At 33.9% G+C, this 20,071-nt stretch overlaps 1 protein-coding gene across 1 annotated transcript in view; it reads right to left on the bottom strand.

Moving 5' to 3' along the window:
• LOC149068697 (uncharacterized) overlaps window positions 1-20,071 on the bottom strand; it is a 109,407-nt gene that overhangs the window by 31,024 nt on the left and 58,312 nt on the right. Inside the window, exons 34-52 of the mRNA XM_089251400.1 lie at window positions 19,137-19,190; window positions 18,536-18,589; window positions 16,600-16,689; window positions 15,933-15,986; window positions 15,560-15,613; window positions 14,691-14,744; window positions 14,005-14,058; window positions 12,640-12,693; window positions 11,961-12,014; window positions 10,928-10,981; window positions 10,728-10,781; window positions 10,024-10,077; window positions 9,557-9,664; window positions 6,343-6,450; window positions 6,139-6,246; window positions 5,756-5,809; window positions 3,300-3,353; window positions 2,812-2,865; window positions 2,618-2,725 (exon numbers count right to left, since the gene is read on the bottom strand). Of these exons, the coding sequence (XP_089107526.1) occupies window positions 2,618-2,725; window positions 2,812-2,865; window positions 3,300-3,353; window positions 5,756-5,809; window positions 6,139-6,246; window positions 6,343-6,450; window positions 9,557-9,664; window positions 10,024-10,077; window positions 10,728-10,781; window positions 10,928-10,981; window positions 11,961-12,014; window positions 12,640-12,693; window positions 14,005-14,058; window positions 14,691-14,744; window positions 15,560-15,613; window positions 15,933-15,986; window positions 16,600-16,689; window positions 18,536-18,589; window positions 19,137-19,190 (1,278 nt within the window). The remainder of the gene's footprint in view (window positions 1-2,617; window positions 2,726-2,811; window positions 2,866-3,299; window positions 3,354-5,755; window positions 5,810-6,138; window positions 6,247-6,342; window positions 6,451-9,556; window positions 9,665-10,023; window positions 10,078-10,727; window positions 10,782-10,927; window positions 10,982-11,960; window positions 12,015-12,639; window positions 12,694-14,004; window positions 14,059-14,690; window positions 14,745-15,559; window positions 15,614-15,932; window positions 15,987-16,599; window positions 16,690-18,535; window positions 18,590-19,136; window positions 19,191-20,071) is intronic.

Below are 20,071 nucleotides of genomic sequence, written 5' to 3'. Positions count from 1 at the left end.
CCGTAGTGTAATGAAATGCTTTGAGAATTCATAGGGTTTTCCTCCCTATTTGCCTTTATCGTAGGTTCTTTCTTTAATTTATGAGGGAAAGGATTATTACAATTCTAAATTGTAAATGTATTTAATTGCAAATGTACAAGATTGGTAAATATCCAATCTACAATTCAAAGACAAAACTAGAATAATAGTTAATAATAATAAGTTAAATGTAGTTTAAATTGTTTCAAGAATGTGTAAGGTGCAGTTGACAATAGCGAGAGGGGCCGTGTGGAGAGAGATTAAAATAATATTTATTTTTTATGTAACGTGATCATCACGTATTCCCAAGAGATCCTTACAATCTGCAATGAAATAAATAATCTGTACTGAATGAAATAACAATTTTCGATACTTTTCTTTTCGATCTCCAACAATAACACAATTATCACATTTACAAAAAAAATTGACAGAAATAGCATTACAATACAAATACAACGCCACAACAGGCAAACTGCCCAACGAGGTGGCTGACTTAAGAACATCATGGATCCCCGAGCCATTTTTGGAGGCCCTACCTGCTACTCCCGCGGAACCCCCAACGAATCGGTACATGCGGGAATGTGCGTGTATGTGTAGTGAAACCTGACGTGAAGTTTTTTTTTGTTTCTCTGTAATGCTTGTTATTTGTAGTGCTGCCATCTGCCACCAGTTTTTCTAACTATGAGTGAAGTGTTATGATTGAATGATTTATCGTTGTAGGACTGTTGCTCTCTGTGGCGAGACTTTTTAACGGGGAGATCGGCTCGCATTTGCGCCTTGAAGTTGGGAACCATAGAAAACCAACTTCAGCCGACCATCACTGTGGGGTTCGAACCTGGATCCTCGCATCGCGAGTCCGTCACTATAACCACTCGACCATTAAAAGATGGTCTGACGTTCAAATTTGAATATGGCTATTAATTTTTCTGGCTGAAAAAACAAATACTGTACCTGGAATTTATGGGGATATACAGTGGAATCTTCCATAACGGACATTCCCTGTTTTTAGTGAGCACCTCCAGTTACCAAACACTTTTTGAATTACGTCAACGGGACTCCGGACTCCCGTTGAGACAGATTATTTTACTAATTTTACTATCCATTAACGGACACTCCTCGTTAGCGGCGAAAATTTTCGGTCCCGTGAGTCAGTGCTGTCTTAACGCATGGGCTCCTGAAGAAAAGAGGGGGGCCCAGAAAAAAGAGAAGTAGTTTAATTTTTTGAGAATTTTCCATGTAGGGCCTCAGAAAAATCAGTTGGCGGGGGGGGGGGGGGGGGTCCATGACGCTCTTAAGACGGCCCTATCGTGAGTGTCCGTTATTGAGTGGTACTAATGTAGCTGAACATTTTTCATGTACAAGACGTTTCAATGCAGTCACAAATCTTTCGACAAAAATCGAAATCACCTACAGATATTCAATTGTGAGGGTTTGAGAACTCTGCTTAGTAAAACCAAGCAACAATCATCACACTTGGAAAACATCTATTAATAATAAAATTATTATTATTAAAACTAAGTAACAATTGTAGTTTTGCGTCTGTATTTTTAAATAATTTTAACATTAATAGATATTTTTTATGTGATGTGAATATCACTTTGACCACAATAAATGCAATTAAATGCATGTTTTGTGTTATATGCATGTTTATAATTTCATAATTCACAAATTTAATTTTTTTTGTTTCGCAATGAAGTTTACTGTAATTTTCTTAATTGTAATTATTTTAGAACTTTTAACTCTTTTCATACTATGTTTGCATAGTATATGCAAAAAAATCGAAAATTCGTCGCTGCCTCGTTCAACTTTTTAATGTGGGTTTTTAACATCTCTTCCAGGGGGGCGATGAGAAATTTTGTTTTTGAAAAGGGGGCGATGGGCTGAATAAGTTTGGGAAACACTGCTATAGAGCATGTCTGGGACGCTCTGGGGAGGGCAATTGCAACTCGCAACCCCCCTCCGGAAAACCATCCAGGGAATGAAAACAGCGTTGCTGAACGAGTGGGACCAATTGCCACAGGAAATGATAAACTACCTTATTTCAAGTATGAAATCACGCTGCGAGACCTGTATATCTGTAAGAGGGGACCATACCCCCCTATTAACCCATTTTTTTGTTTATTCTGCAACCGCTGTTTCATACCATCCAACTCCAACGAGTGTTACGCACGATCATGAGTATGTATTACAATTATTGAATGGTTATTTGTTTTGTATTGTATCAATGTATGTACATATCAAATTTCATTAAAATCTGTACAGTAGTTCTAGTCGACCAAGTCTGCAAATTCTCTTAATTTCTTACACCAGTGTAGATCATGGTCAGGAAAGATACAAGATTTCCAAAAACTAATGGGTGTAAACAATTCAGCCTATATGATAGGCTTATCAAGGCCATAAAAAAAACTAGCTGAAGAGTCAAATCAATCTCATGAAAAATGAAGTGGGGTAAGTACAATTATTATCTCTTTGCAGTGTCTGAAATTATACGTTTTTAGTTCAATATATGCAAAGTTCTTATTTTAATATGAGATTAAGTTCTATGAAACGAAATTTTTACATGCTTTCATATTTGAAAACGAATATTTGGTACACTTACAGGAGGCCCCATAGGCCCTTGATCACCGGGTGGACCAGCAGAGCCACGATCACCTTTCTCTCCTGGTAACCCTACATCACCTTGTTTTCCTGCTGGTCCCGGAGGTCCCTGAAGAAAGAATGGCATCAGTACCATTTTTTTTATGCTCACAGCAATTGAATAAACTGCCTATAATGAATGATTAGAAAACATACTGGTTTCCCTGGAGCTCCAGTAGGTCCCATTTTTCCAGGTTCACCTGCAGGTCCCTAAAAAAATATTTGCAAGTTTTTTTTTTACTCACATCATTTAGTGTTAACTACTTCAACTGAAAATGTAAATTTACAATGTTGATTACAATACCTGAATAGATAAAAATAATGGAAAATAGCAATTATCACAGAATATAATACAACTACTAAACCGCACATGCATCTCGTCTAAATTCCTCTGCATAATTTCTAACGAATTGGTATTGCATCTGTGCCTCAAAGTTAGGAACCATAAAAAACCAACTTAAGCCGGCCACTAACAGAATATACTGCAGAGTTTTGACCTTTAATTATACTCACATTTGAGGATTTGTATTTCCATTGCAGCAAATTTACTCTAGGGATTTTGAAAATAAACTCTACAAACAAATTTGATAACAATCATACATGTAAATATAATAATAAAGAAAAACGAAAAATTAAAAACTTACCGGGGGTCCCATTGCACCAGGTTTACCATCAATACCATCTTTTCCTCGTTCACCCTGGTTGGAACAAAAAAATTACTTATAGTATAGCAACCATATTAAGTATAGCAACTGATTATTCTTGATCCTGCATTTCTGAATGAATCCTTTCATTTCCTGCAAGTCTAGTTGAATTTTTATTAATGGATTTATCTTTGTATCAGTCAGCTGTCGAAACATTCGTTATGATCTTATTACTCACAAGCTACATTAGTTGGAACCCAAATTAACTCTTTCATAAAATGTCCCCATTGACTTGCATGCCCCATTGTTTTCATGCCCGAATCAATACTTAATGTACTAGCGGCATTTTGTGATTAAAAAAAAAAGATTAATTAATGGTCAACATTTTTACACGCCCAAGGCATGTTCAGCAATAGATTTGTCCAGCCCTGCCATGTACATTGTACATCTGTTATTTTTTGAAGACATGTTTGGAACCAGCTAGAAATTGTTTTTGAAATCCCCTCCATGTTCCACAAAAGTGCCATTGACAAGCGAAATACTGATCTCCTATCTGAGGGATGACAAAAAAATTACACAGAATAATATCAGTGATGCATGTTAAGTGCAAGATACACAACGTTTAGTCAGGCTAGATATTAAATATTGGACAAAAATGTTGGCAATGAAGGCTGAGACCATTTACCTCATCACCTGCGATTCTCGAGGAAGCAGAGATGACTGAAAGTGATGCCATGAATCAATGAATGACAAGACTGTCACCGGGCTTATACCCTTGCCGAGACCTCTTTCAGCCCAGCTTTGTGACAGTCTGGAACAAAGTGTGCGTACCTAACAGTCTGACTGCATATACAGTGTTGTCTGATTTTCAGTGCTGCCATCTATACTTCAAATTTTTAGTTAAATGTAATATTTGTACCGTTGTAGGCCTGTTGCTCTATGTGGAGAGACTTTTAAATGGAGAGATCGGCTCGCATTTATGTTGTAAAGCTGAGAACCACAGAAAACTAACTTCAACTGACCACCACCATGGCAGCAGTGGAGTTCAATGCCACAGTAGAAAGTGATGTCAAAAGATGAGTCCCAGCACGTCTCTTAAGTTTGACCCTAACGAATATCGTTTATGGTCATTATCATTTTTTTTTTTTTGACTGGCCTTTCAAATGTCTTCAATAAATAACAATGTCATTGGGCTGAAAATCATGTGGAAAGCTAAATCATTTATAGTGCATAAGAACTATAAATTTGCTTCGATGAAGAGAAAGCTTTCACCCCCTTCATTGCACAAGTCTGTATTAAAAATATCACACAGTTGAAATCGCTAAACCCTCTTTGTGAAATGCCACTTATTTTTTTCATAAAATGATCTCTACAGATTTTAAGCAGGTGCGAGGTGAAAATAGGAAAAAATATGTTCTATTGAGGAAATCAACTTTATGAAATATCTGGGATTTTTGAAATAAGAAGCTTTTAAGATGAAATATCTACTTGATGCTGAAATACAACTCATCAAGTTTGTGGAAATGTCATGTTGTCTCTCTCTGCTATTCATATGAAGCCTAGATTATTACATACAATGTGAAAAAGAAATTTTGCAAAGAAAATTCATCAAGCATTGAGTTATCATTAAATTTGGTGAGATATCTTGTCAACGCTGGTGAGAGAGTTAATCAGAGGGGTTCTGTTTTAAAGTATGTTTTTGAAATCCAAGTGCAAGCTTCACAAAAACTTGTGTACTTTTACTTCAAAATGATAACTTTTAAATATACCGTATTCCCTGCATTATCCTGCATGCCATATAATCGAGGGGGTGGGAGCACCAGCTTTTTGAATGATGGATTCTGATCCATTCCCATCATGCAGGAAAAATTATTAAGAACCACAGAATGCATTCAAAATACTGATTTCAATTTATATAGTGCTGAATAAATGAGCAAAGAAATTTGATAACCATATTGAAAATCGAGCATTTGTCTAGTTTAATTATCCTCAACCTAATACGAAATGCAGATACTGTATTTTGCACCTTTTTTTAGCATGTTCAGAGATTGAAGATCTTTTACTTTTTTGGCTCTGCTTATTCGAATTTTACTAACATAATCATGGCATACAAATTATGTCTCCATTTAATTCATCTAAGATTTGCAGTAACAAAACGTTCAAGTGTAAATCTTAATAGTTTGTAACACAGAAAGGAATCTTAAATGCAGAGAGCAGACAAGTTTCAAATCAACCATTTCAATTGATTCTTAGAGTGAAGATACTTAATAATTCCCTCAGATTCTGTGACTCAAATTTCTTCGCATGGCAGCTAATGCTGGGAATATAGTGAATGAATGAGCATAAAACGATGGCTGTTAATATTGTTTTCTAAATATAGTGCTGTTGTTGCAATTTCTAACTATTGAAAAATTCACTATAAAAATTTTTCGACTAAAAGATTGGCTGAAACTTACTTTTGGACCAGGGTTTCCAGCTTCACCAGCAGGACCAGGAAATCCAGGGTTTCCCTAAAATATAAATCATAAGGACATATCAAGTAAGGAAATTCATGAGCTGATTCTCCCTTCAATCTACACACAAAATCACAAATTTAATTACAAAAAAATCATAGAAATGTTATAATAATGTAATAGATTCTGATTAATGTCTTCGTCAAGGATATGTGGTATAAACATAAAAAGCAGGATAGTCTTTAAATGTAAAATGTCAATAAGCAGGGACATCTTTAAATAGGATAAGCTGTACTATGTTAAAATGTTCAAACATGAACCTAAAATTAAAAAAAAATTCAAATTTAGATTAAACAGCAGTGAAAACAAAGGAGTTTATAGCTTACAGGTGATCCTTTGGGACCTGGAGGACCAATAGGACCCCGTGGCCCAGGAGGTCCTTGCAATCCCATTTTTCCATCTTCTCCTTTAGGTCCCGGTGGACCTCTAGGACCCTGAAAATATTCAATTATTAGAAAAAGTTCATGTAATAGATTATTTTACCTACACTTTCCAGATTTCATGAAATCATTTGAATGATTATGGCTTACATGTTCTCCATCTTTTCCTGGCGGACCAGGGGAACCTTGAGGGCCGGCATCTCCTTTCTGTCCTTGTTTTCCTTCAGGACCTGGTGGGCCAACGCTGCCTTCACCTCCCTGAATGCATTAAAAAGAGCATAAATCAGTTTGTCTCACAGTTCATTTCCTTTTTTTTTTTTCCAATCATCAACTAACAGCATCAGATTAATTATAGTAATAAAAACTAAATGTTAATATTCTTTTCAATGTGATAGGCATTTTTACCCCCACAATACAAAAAAGAATGAATCTGTGTCAAGGAATGTGTAAAAAAATAACGTATCGTAAAAATCCAATGTTTCAAAAACAATTATTTTTCTTTTATAATCCAAACAAAATCGCCTTTGTGTGTGGTATTATACTGTTTCACAAAGAAGTAATGTGTGAACTCGTTTTCAACTAGGGTCACTGATTTGGGAATTCTCATTGACGAGCGGCTTAGGTTTTCTGAACATTGTTCAGCAGTGGTCATAAAAACTAATAGAATGCTCGGGGGTTCATTCTTAAAAAGGTCTCTTTGCATTCACTTAAAGTCATTCTTCCACTTTTCTGCTTTGAGTGGGTGCAGAGAAGAGCTACGCATGCTCTTGATGGCATAGAGACTTGAAGAGAGACTTGATTTCTTGAATATGTTTACATTGGAAGAATGCAGGTGTTGGGAAAATATGATCGAAGTGTTTAAAACTTTAAACAGAAAAATTAGGAGGGGTCATGAGTTATTAATACATCATCAATCAGTTGCTTTGACAACGGAACACTAATATTGTTTATTGTCACTGAGTTTTTTTAGGGGTTGTCAATAAATGGTTACCTATGGGGGTCGTAAATTCTAACACAATTGACACATTTAAAGAGAAGTATGATAAACATAGTGGGATAAATCAAGAAGCTATCCATACTTAGATAAGATAACCATAATCTTCTTTATGGGCAGTGTATTACCTAATATTAATTATTAGTTTTTCTTTCGTGATATATGCAGAACAGGGTTGCTTTTTTTTTTTTTTTTGAAACCGAGCACAGCTCAGGTCTATCGCCATGGGCAATTTACTACCTAGTGAGTTGTGCCGGAAGTGTAAGTGTATGTACCTAATAGTCTGAGTGCGTATCTAGTGTTGTGTATGATTTTTCAGTGCTGCCATCTATATCTCAGAAGTCAAGTGAGTGATGTGTAGTGACTGAATATTTGTACTGTTTGTAGGACTGTTGCTCTCTGTGGCGAGACTTTTTAACGGGGAGATTGGCTCGCATTTGCGCCTCAAAGTTGGGAACCACAGAAAACCAACTTCAGCCGACCACCACTGTGGCGACGGTGGGGCTCGAACCCGGGTCCCCGCGATGTGAGTCCGTCACTATGACCACTCGACCACCACAGCGGCAGAACAGGGTTGCTGTATTTAGGTTATATTTGACATCTATGTATACATTTATACAAATACAAATACAACGCCACAACAGACAAAATGCCCAACGAGGTGGCTGATAAAAAGATGCCCATAAAAATATGGTTGTCATATATTTCAAAAATACAGCAACCCAATTAAAAATGCAATTAACACGAATTATAAACAATATATACACATGATAAAATATTATACAATGCCCATAAAGAATACTTATGGTTGTCTTATTCTAAGTATGGATAGAGCTTCTCGATTTACCCCAACATGTTTATCGTACTTCTTTTTAAACGTGTCAATTGTGTTACAATTTACTACCTCCGGGGGTAAGCTATTCCATTTATTAACAACCCTATTAGAGAAAAATTCCCTGCGACACCATAACCTTGCATTGTCCCACACCAGTCGATACTGGTGTCCCCTTGTAAAAGCAGTCGATTGGCAGTCTACTAAAAGTTCATGGTCCATCCTATCAATCCCATTGAAAATTTTGAACACTTCGATCATATCTCCTCGACACCTACGTTCATCCAATGTAAACATATTCAAAAAATGAAGTCTCTCTTCATAACTCAAGCCCTGTGTGCCAATAAGGACGCGTAGCTCTTCTCTGCACCCCTTCAACCAAGTCTATGTCCCTCTGTAGGTATGGTCTCCAAAACCTTACAGCATACTCCAGTCCAGGACGAACTAAGCCTCGAGAAAGCGGAAGAATGATTTTAGGAGAACGTGAAGAGACCTTTTTGAAAATGAGACCAAGCATTCTATTTTTGATTTCTGATTTTCTGTATATTCTGATTTTTTGACCACCGCTGAACAATGTTCAGAAAACCTAAGTCGCTCGTCAATGAGAATTCCCAAATCGGTGACCCTAGTTGAATTCGGGATAGTGACACCATTCAACTCGTAAGAGAACTGTGGGTTGTTCAAACCAAAATGAGCGACCATGCACTTATCTACGATAAACGTCATGCTCCATTCATTTGCCCATGCTGCAAGCCTGTTTAAGTTGGTCTGGAGCAACTCCCTATCTCTTTCATTCCAATTTATGGGCATCTTTTTTCAGCCACCTCATTAGGCAATTTGCATGTTGTGGCCTTTGTATTTGTGTATTTGTAAGAAAAATTTCATTTTAACAGCGTCATGTGTATTTGAAAATATTAGATAGAAGACATTTTCATGGTTCCAAATGTGTATTTCAGAGTTCCGGGGACTTTCCTATGGGCTGCCAGAAGTATTTTATTTCAAGCTTTCACACTCAGAATAAGAACTGAATCATTCGATCTCACGTTTCTAAAACAAATTTTTGTTCAGACATTAGTCCTACATTAAGAATTCACAACAGCATGCGATTAAACTTTGTTGAAAAACAGGAAAAAGTATCAATATAAGACCACACAAATGTAAAAAAAAATAACTCCATGATTTCTATTTTTTTTTTATAAACTTTTTTAGCTAAAATAATAATAAAAGTCATAGAGCAGCTTGATAAAATCATGATTTAAAAAGAGAGAAATATGATTTCATTGTTATGGGGATCATTGTAATGCCAGTCATCATTTTCTGAATGCAGTTACTCTCTAATTAGGATTGTATAATTCTTTGGAATTATTGTGGAACTCTCTAATATCCACCATGAATAGCTTCATTAGATGAGGGCTCACCCATATATTTAGTCTTAATATAGAGTTACAAAGAAACTCACAGGATACATAATAAATATTCAAGAATCAATCAACAAAAAAATGTCTGCAGAAAAATATACTATAGAATCCTTATCATACTTTTGAGCCAGGTGGTCCAGGTTCTCCAGGCTGCCCAGGTGCACCAGGAGCTCCAATTTTTCCTCTGTCACCTTTATCTCCTTTGGGGCCAGTTGGTCCAGGAAGACCCTGTCGAAATTAAGGTGCCATAGAAATGAATTAGTAATATTTTAATATTACGAATGTGATCACTCTTTTGCATTATTGTTTTTATATGCATGCTTATGCAAAATAGGATTTTCGCTCATTTCAAACCTTAAAACAAATACTGGCATAATCAAATAAAAACATGACAAGTAAAGAAAAAAAAATGAATAAAATGTCTGACATTCATTAAATAAATAATAGTGGGTATATACAATTCACTGCATTATAACTAGATGTTGCTATAGTAAAAGAAGAAATACCATATAATCAATGGCAATAATTTGAAAGTGAAAGAAGCTGTTGCTTAAAACAGCTCTTTGCAGATTAGAACTTTGTATTACCTGTTTTCCAGCAGCACCAGGAGGTCCTGGAGGCCCAATAGGTCCATCTTCTCCCTAGGATATAAATAAGTAAAAATTCTGGTTCAATTTCTGATTTTACAATCAAAAATCAAAATAAATATTAAGCAAGCTACAAAAACAATACCTCAGTTGTGATTACAGTGATGAGATTGATTGACCAAAGATGCTGATGCTTTGGCGATCAATGCTTTGGCCTTCCACAAATTAAAGTTTCACCCATTTCAAGAAGTCACACGATAAGCATAGAATTCTGAGTATGAAATTGTAATTTCGTTATTCAAGACAGGACCGTCTAAAGAGCATTATGGGCAGCCAGGCAAATAATTTTTCTGAGCATTCCCCCCAATCCCACCTGACTTGAAATGACTGCTCATCTGCTTATACGTTAAGACGGCACTGATCCAAGAGAAACTAATTTTTTAAATGACTGGTACGTATTTACAAACTGAATGAAATAATTCAGCTTGATACTGAAATTTAAACTGACTGCTTTAATCATTTCAACTAAACAAAAATAGAATATTGCTCATGCAATTAATAAATTCTCAGATTAATATTTACTTGCCATTATTGGAAAAACTTTGTTCACAATTTTAGAAAGTTCATTATAGTACAATTGCAAATAAAATGAGTTGAGAGAGAGATACCACTTGAAAAACTAAATATTATATGTTGTATAATACCTTGGGTCCTCTGGGACCCTGAAGTCCAGGCATACCTCTATCACCAGGAGCACCCTGAAAACAATATTTAATAAGAATGTATCCAAAAATTAACATAATTTTGTTTCAATTAATATACAATTATGTAGTTAGAAAAATATACACATTTCATGTAACAATATATGCAAACCCATACAATAAATAGGTGAATTTTTGCTTACTGGAGCACCAGGTTCTCCTCTTTCACCTTGTGGACCAGTAGGACCAGCTGGGCCCTGTAACAAACAATTTTAAATGAAAATTACTTGATATTTTGTTTTATAACATGCAACTTCAATGCCATCATTATCGAAGTAAATTCATCTTAGTACAGTGATGAATCAGCTTACAAATGTTTCAGCTAATAGATTTTTTTTTTACATTTTTCTGCCTCAGCTAACAAACATTTAGTTAATATGGATGCATGCACTCACACAAAAAAGATAAATTTCTGTGCTAATCAAAATGAATCCAATCAGTAACTGTTACTTGAGCAAGATTAATTTATTTTAACCTCTGAACCACTTTCCAGGTACATTTCCTCTTTCAAACGGATTTTGCTCTATTTCATGAAAAATGAATGATTAAGTCAAGAGAAAATGAACTGAAAAGAAAAGATTCAGACCTGAATGGTTTCAGTGCATATGGTGAGACACTTAATATCAAACTAAACAGTCTGGACATTCTAAGAACTTATCATTTCCATCTGATGCTTGTGTGTGAGAGAGAAATGAGCTGAATAAATCACATAGCACACCACCTCTCACACTGTTTACCCCTATGGCTCACAAGCTCCACTGCATAGCATATGTAGTAAAATAAAAGATATGTTCAGTATCTCGTCTTCCTATAAATTCTTCTTCATTCAATTCTGAAGTTGTTTATCTCAACTTTTCACAAATATTATTTTTCTTTTGCTTTTCACTGTTTTATGGAACTCATCTTCAAATTATAAGCAGTGTCTGGAACAAATTCATTATTTTTCCATAGAAACCTATGGAAAATTGTGTTTCAGCTAATGAATATGATTTTGGAATGAGCCATTTTTGTTAATTGAGAAGGTATCACTATATACATATCTTAATTAAATATACAATGCAAACAGAAATATAAATGCATAATTTTTAAGAAATTATTTGGTTTTGAACAATATAAACAATAGCTATAAAAACTTTAAAGTTAAAATATGTATGTATATATATTAATATCACTTACTGTATCCCCTTTGTTGCCTTTAGAACCTTTCTGACCAGGAGCTCCAATACTTCCCTGTTGGCAAACGAAAAAAAAACACATTAAAATCCACAATAGCATATTTATTTAAAAAGTGATTTATTATGTTTACCCCTAGAAATACATAGAATGCTAGCACATCCCTTGAAACGAGTAGACTTGCCAGTCACCAGAAATGTGTGCTTACGCTTGTAAATGAGTAGGAAGCTTGCACATTGCACATGTGGCCCCCCCCCCCCCCCGTGTAATTATGCCATAGGAAACGTTTTACACTCTTTCCCACTTCTTTATTTTTTCTAACAATTTGCCTGCATATTACATCAATTTTTTTTACCCCAGAACACCTAGCATGTACCCTCAGAGGTACGTGTATCACAAGTTAAAAACCAAACTGTGCCAATTTATAGAATATCTAAATTCAAAAAAGTTATTTTTGAAATCACTTATGCCTGGTAGACAATTACAGCAAGCCTGCTGTTATTTCAGAAAATTATTTCAATCAGTATGAGCAGAGAAATAGTGCATATATATAGTTTTTGTTTCTTCCAAAAAAGTAAGAGTTAATCAATCATATCTCTGTGTGTGTGTATATTAAAAAATATTTTCAGTGTACATAATTAAAAATTTTAAAACTATAAATACTGATATTGCTCATCATTACCTTATCACCATCTTCTCCAGGTGTTCCAGCTGGCCCAGGAGGTCCTGGCAAACCCTGAAAGTAGCATAATCATGGTTTAGAAGTGCTAAATAATAAATTATTAAACTATAATTATTATCAGAGGATGATGTCGCTCTCTCAAAGTGAAAGGATGTGGGTTCAATTCCCCACAAGGGCAGTTGAATTTTCTCTTTCCTAAACATATCTTTGCATCAGCAAGCTCTTAAAAAACTTTTGTATATTATATCTTATAACTATTATATTTTTCCCAAATACATATCATATAATTAATTTGTTATCAATAACTTTCTAAATGAAATGTATTGATAGCAAAAATGTTATTTCTAATTCATATTTTGATTGAATCATTCAGCATTTCTTTTCATAAAATTAAGTGAATAATTTTATGAAAATTTTGCATGCAATTGCGATTTTATTCCTTCATCGATAGTACTCTGGTTTTTTTTTCATAGACAAAATTGCTACAATCAATGTTTCATATTAACTCTTTCAGACTCGAGCATTCATTTTTTGGAATTTTCAAGATGTTTTTTGTATTTTTGATACTTAAAAAAAATCTATTAAAAACATAAATGTCATCAAATCTTTATTTTTTCCAATATTAAAATTTTTTTTAAAACTTTTGTGAAGAAATAATTAATTTGATTTAAATTTTTTCAGTCAATATGTGATGCAGAGTATATTAATCTTCACATACAAATTTTTACAAAATTTTATTGCTAAATTTAATGTAATAAATGGCGCTTTTCCTAGAGGCACTTTCTTCAGGAAGCCATCTTGAAAACTCTTGAAAGTTCAACTTTAAGTGTTGCCCTCTGATCAGAACCCCCAAAGATAATATTCACCATATTCTTAACTCAAATATTACACAATCCTTTAAGACCTTAACTCCCTGTGGTCAAAGGAAAACAATTTGTAGTTAGAAAAAGCAACTCCCACATTTGTGGCACCAGGGTCTAAAAGGGTTAAACCAGCATAGCACATTATTTGCCAAAATAACGTATCAAAATTTTAAATCTACCAGAGTTAATGTTCTTGTCAAATTTTAATCACTTTATCAACGAAATTTATTCTTTTTACTTGATGTGATTCTCATTAAAGAAAGTAATTAAACAACTAGACATTTTCAAGTTCATTTTGTCTACATTGAAAGATGCAACTTCTACAATTATTTCCATGGGAACTTAAAAATTTCTCATCCAATTACTCAACAAATCACCGATTTTTTACTGTTTGACAAGTTGTGTCTTCTATGTCCTTCCTGATCTATTTCAGAACTCATATTATAATTTAAGCCACCAACAGATTATCCATTTGATGATCTATACATTATTATAACTTTACCCTTGATCCTGGTAATCCATCTCTTCCAACAGGTCCAACAGCTCCTGCATCACCCTGAAAAAAAAAAATTATTTGGCTTACTTTTTCTTCAAATTGAAACAATCTGAAGTTGCCGTCTTCATTAGATTCTTGCATTTAGGTATGCAAGTACACAGTAAACATTTTGTATTTGCAGTAATATCTATCACAATCTCCACAACAGAAATTTCAATAGATAATCAGCAAGTGATGAACCTGGATTGAGGTGTGCAACTTTTTTTTTTATTATATCTGATCATTTTTTTAAGATTTATGATAAGTTTTAGTTGTCAGTACCATGATGTATAAACATCAACAAGCAATTACCATTTTATTGTACAATTTAGAACTTGGTAAATGGTTGGTTACTGAGCAATCTTCAGTTCATGCTGCATCACCACAGTAAAAGACAGAGGACATTTTTTTATCTCATACCTACAGAAAGGTACATTACCAACTATTTACACAGTTTGGGGTTAATGTGCATCAGTATCAGAATATATTTAGGATATTAATCATAGAGAAATAATACATAAATTTATATCAGTAACAATTTCAATTCAGTGAAATCAAAGAAAAAAAATTAGGCTGCAGTTTTGTTAATCTATCTTAATGATTCAAAATAAGGAACATTGTAAAAAATAATTAGCACAATTTTTTTCACTTACTTTATCTCCTTTGGGCCCAACCGGTCCCACTGGTCCAGGAGCACCAGGGCGACCCTTAAAAAGAAATTTTATAAGGAAAACAATATAGGCTAAACACTCAAAGAAATAATCTGAGGTAAAGAGGATAAAAAATAATGAAGTCTAAGGTCTTACGGTCTAATCATGCTATGATTGAATTGCAACTGAACCACAGCACGATTTCTCAGAAGGAGGGGGGGGGGGGAATGTTACCATTATAGTGGCAAAAAGTTTATGCACATATCATTGGCTGATATCTATGCTTATAATGTTATCAACACAGGCTGAATTTCAAAGGTTTTGTTGCCAAGAAAATAAGCAATAACGAGTCTTGCAGAAAGTCCAGATGAGAAAACAAACGAGCACAGCAAAGTTTTCAACTGAACATTTTAATAGATTCTTCCTCCACACTTTTTATATTTTTTCTACCTTTACACATTTTGATAAATTCATCCTTCAACAGCAGAAAAATGTCACAAATCGGTTTTCAGACTGATTCAATATTGACTGTAAGGTGGCAAACCATCAAATCTTTATTTCTGAGACAAGAATTTTTCCATTCCAAGAACAAAAATAATAACATTAGAGATAATTAAATCTCATTAATCCTCATGAGATTTTCAAATCAGCTTGAAATTAACTTGCGATCTAATCTTATGAGTTAATTTTAGGCTAAACACTCCAGTCACTTTTAAGCTTAAATACTTGTCACTTTTAAACCAATTAAGAAAAATATCCTTGAATAATACTTTATCAGAGCTATTTAATGGTATTTTTTCATCAAATTTTAATAATCTCACTCTTAAATTATTTTAAAGATGCATACATAACTGTAAAATATGAAAACTCACTCTTTCTCCAGGAATACCAGGTCCTCCAGGAATTCCAGTAGCTCCTTTTTCACCCTTGAAAAAAAATAAAATGTTAGGTTCATTATTGTTTGAAATAGCTTTTTTTTAGTTATACATCATGATTTATATCAACAAAACATATGATAAATTATAATACAGGATTTTTATATTGAAAATGTAGCTAAAGAACGTCACATTAATCATGATAAATAGTATAAATTGTCCTTTTACATAAAAAAAGGAAATTGTTACTTAATTTATTGAATCTAGTGTTATAAAATTAAAATTTTTAGTTGCTGGTTCTCCTCAGAAAGTAGTCCAAATTTTTGAAAACTTAAGATTAATATAAATTAAAAAACTGGAAAATACATACAGGTGGGCCAGGAACTCCTGGTGCTCCTACTTCACCTTTTGATCCTGGGGGACCCTATATACACAAATTAAAATAAGCTTCAGTAACAAATTCAAAACAAATTTCATTGAAAATAAAATAAATTCTACAATTTACATAATTAGGTGTGAACTTTGATAAAATTTTTTTTGTCCCCCTCCCAGGGCCATAAATAAGCTGGGGCAACCGGGACCCCAAGTTGTATGGGGGCCTTACAAAAAATGCACACTCATTTTGCATAATTTTTTTTTTTAGAGGGCAGGGGTGTCCCTAAAAAAATGTCTGCCCAGAGGCCCCGAGAAGGTACGCTACCGCCCTGCCTGCCCCCCACCAAAATACTATGTGAACTTTTTTGTTTGCTGATGAATGATCAAGCGACCATACACTTTTTTTAGAGCACCAGACTGTACAGCTCTTATTCACTTTCATCCTGGTCAATGACTAGCACGAATCAGGATATATCAATCTAGTTCTCATTGTAACACGAGACACAGACCCAAAACTCCTTTACTCAAGTCCCAGCTCTGCCGCTTTGTCACACAACCATATGATGGTTGTAAATATAATAAAAGAAGTTTCACATTTCTTTTTATTGGCATGATTACAAATTCAGAGAAATATCTTAAGAAAATTAGCAAAATGATATTACAGGTGGCCCTGGAAGACCCCGTTCACCATGAAATCCAGGAGGCCCTACAGGTCCCATAGGTCCTTTTTCACCAGGTGGTCCAGGTACGCCCTGTAAGTAAAATGAAAAAATTAGAAAAATATCTTGACACAAGTTCTGACACTGAAAAGAAATAAAATAATAAAATTTGTTTACATCAGCATTTAAAAATTGCTAAATCTAATACATCATCCATTCACAATGCTATTTCAGTATTAAAAATAATAAAATAGGACAGGCTTTTATCTATAAGGGCAATTGAGTTCAGAAGACCCATTACATAATCATTAATTAACTCTTTAAGAAGCATTAATGAGATAGCTCGCCTCCTTAAAAGCTTCCTATTTTAGCATTCACAAGGTCAGGGGTTTTGTAAAGTTGATTTCTTAATAGAACACTTTTTCTTATGTTCCTTAATCTGCACCTGCTGAAAATTTGAAGAAGGCCTACTTGATTAAAAACAATACAGCATTTTCAAGGATGTTTAGTGATTTCTGCTGTGCCACTTAAAGGGTTAAGAAAATTTTTTGCAAGAAAATTTATTCCACAAAGATTTGCTAGAAATATACAAAGACTATCACAAATCCATTTTGTTTACACTAGACTTGGTAGCATTGGCTTTAATTAGCATTGGTGATATCAAACAGAATTATATTTAGTTGTAATTCGTACTGTCAAAAGTATGGGGCATTTTTAGAGTTACAGATTTGTTCTACATCAATGATGGTCAGACTTTTTCTTGGACAAATCTATTTAAATGTGGTTTTCAGATAATACAGTTTACTAAAACACTAAAATAGGAAAGTTTTTATTCTCTAATATTTATATCCCAACCCTGTTATACCATGGAAGTTTAGGAAATGGTTTACTCCCACCCCACAATATAACCTAATCAAGAATAACAAGGTATACAAAAGCAGATTTCATAAAGTGAAAAAAAAGTCTTTATGGCTCTAAATTCTAAAATACATAGCTTCAAAGATCTTGGGTGAATTGCTCAATAGAAACACAAATTATTGTGTTTTCTGGCTAACATCAATAGAACTAGGATTTATATGTTTATCAGATGTAAAAATTAAAGTGCAACTTTACTCCTTTCATGGAAGCATGATACAGTGGAACCTTGATGACTTGACACCCCAAGGGGATCACAAAACATGACATAAGAATGTGTCAAGTTAGCACGGTTTTATTTCATTTCACCTTTAACAATTTTTTAAAATCATTCATGTATGCATATATGCCTGTATAATGTTGAACAATTCTATATATATTCCAACATCTACGAATTCATAAAATGTTTTGATCTGCAAAGTTTTTCTATTGAGAATGATCCCAAATTGAGTAGGAAAAGCATATTTTGATTATCTGTGATTTGTGAATGAACAGTGCAATTGTCATAAATAGCTTTCCTTCTCTCACTTGAAACATTTGGATCCTACTTTCTCGACCATATCTCGCTCAAATATTTCAGAAATCATTCACAACTGCTTTGGCTTTCATAATCTACAGGTTGAGTTTTCAAAGTAACCTACTCAAAGGTATTGGGGAGAATGTTCAACAAATATCAATCAACAGACAAATGACAAAAACAATGAAACACTAAATTTTTTGAACACACAAGACTAATGTTATAAAGATTTTTGAACTGATAAACGCATTGGCAATTGCTGAAAATGAGTTGTGATAACGCATATTAAATTATTGATGACTTAAGTGAGATTTGTTCATGCTGTGTCGACAAAGAGAGTTTTTCCTCTTTGAATTTGGTATTGTACCATCCACTGGAATAATAAATGCTGAGTTATCCAGGCTACACTGTACTATAAAATAATGCGCAGGAAAATGGGCATGACACATTTAAATGTATAATGAAATCATGGATTATTTGAAGAAAAAAAAAGTACATCAAACATACAGGGGGGCCTTCTTTGCCAGCAGGTCCTGGAAGTCCAGCTTCACCAGGAACACCCTACATGCAGGGGAAAAAAGAAATGTTAGAATTATAATCATTAGAGGACCAACATATATATTGGTTATAAATAGCATTAGTTCTAGAACTTTCTAACCATGTCACATTGAATTTCAACATTTTTCTTCCATACAACTGCAATACATAAGAGAAATTGTAAAAACAATCTATAGCGTTTTGAAATTAACAGAGACATCCTATCATAGGAATGGCTATGAAAAAATAATAGGGCGAAAACAAATATATCTGAGAAATTCATCAACTCAAACTTTTCTGAACTCAAAATTATTTCAACCCCCCTGTTAAATATATTTTCAATAAACTGAAGTTTTGTAACATGAATTTTCAATTAACTTATAATAATATAAATCTTAGGATAACATTGATATATTGAAGACCGACTAAACTTAGAAGCAGAATGTCAGGTGATTCCAGTCAATATAGCTCATTTCAACAGGTTCTATTGTCAACTCCACAATTTTATCACAACTTTTTTGAAATATTGAAATGATTTTTTTAATTAAAAAAAAAAGAAGAGGAAACCCACAGGCAAACCCGGCGGTCCAGTTTCTCCAGATGGCCCAGGCTCTCCTGCTGATCCCTGTTACAAAAATGAGAAAAAATGAACATAAAATTCTTTGATGATTTTCACTAAATATTTATATCAAAGATAAAAAAAAAAATTCCAGTCTGATGTTGGAAGCCAGATGACAGCACCAACAAGAACATGAAACAAGCACAACTATGAAAACATAAATATTATACAGGGGAAATGTAATATCTTTGTATGTTAGTAATTTTCTTTTTCGTTTTGACTTAATAATAATGTTTCAGACTATGCTATGAAATTAGGCTGGAAAAGATCTCGGCAAAGGGCAGCAGATTTCTGCCATTCATTCATTGACAAACTAAATACATATGGGTCAAACATTTACACATACAACACAAGCTCTTGCATGTATTTGATTCATCAGAAATTTAGCTGAGGAATGTGTATGAGGTGCATGTAAGGTTACGTAGTAATCTGATGTTAACTCTTCAATATCTTTCTGAGATATCTTTCTGAAGCAGGGTGTGTCTGGTCTTCAAAGTCTGATGTTTGAAATTAAAATTTGACACTACTAGTGCAAAAATATCAATACACACAAACCCACAAAATTAGAGGTCACTATGAGGCAACTTGCAAAACATGACAATTATAAACATATTGGCATTAGTCATATTTGAATGGCATGTTATGAGAACTTATCGTATCGATGGTTATAACCCTCTCTAAGATTTCAGGAAAAAAGATATATTGACTATCTTGATTTCTTTTAACTCAATGACAATTATGATGTTGGGCTCTGGAGATAAAATACGTAAATTTCTGTTGGGGATTATGCAGAGATGTCGTTTCAAAGCATGACCAACTCATCAATTAAATAACAGAATATATAATTAATTTAATATAAAACAGAGATTAACATGATCACACGAAAA

This window comes from Pholcus phalangioides, unplaced genomic scaffold (genome assembly GCF_987345545.1).
Source record: "Pholcus phalangioides strain wild (caught in Gottingen) unplaced genomic scaffold, Ppha-v1.0 ptg000024l_1, whole genome shotgun sequence".
Taxonomy (NCBI): Eukaryota; Metazoa; Arthropoda; class Arachnida; order Araneae; family Pholcidae; genus Pholcus; species Pholcus phalangioides.
The sequence above is the reverse complement of the archived record's forward strand: the minus strand, read 5'-3'. Positions and strand labels throughout refer to the sequence as shown.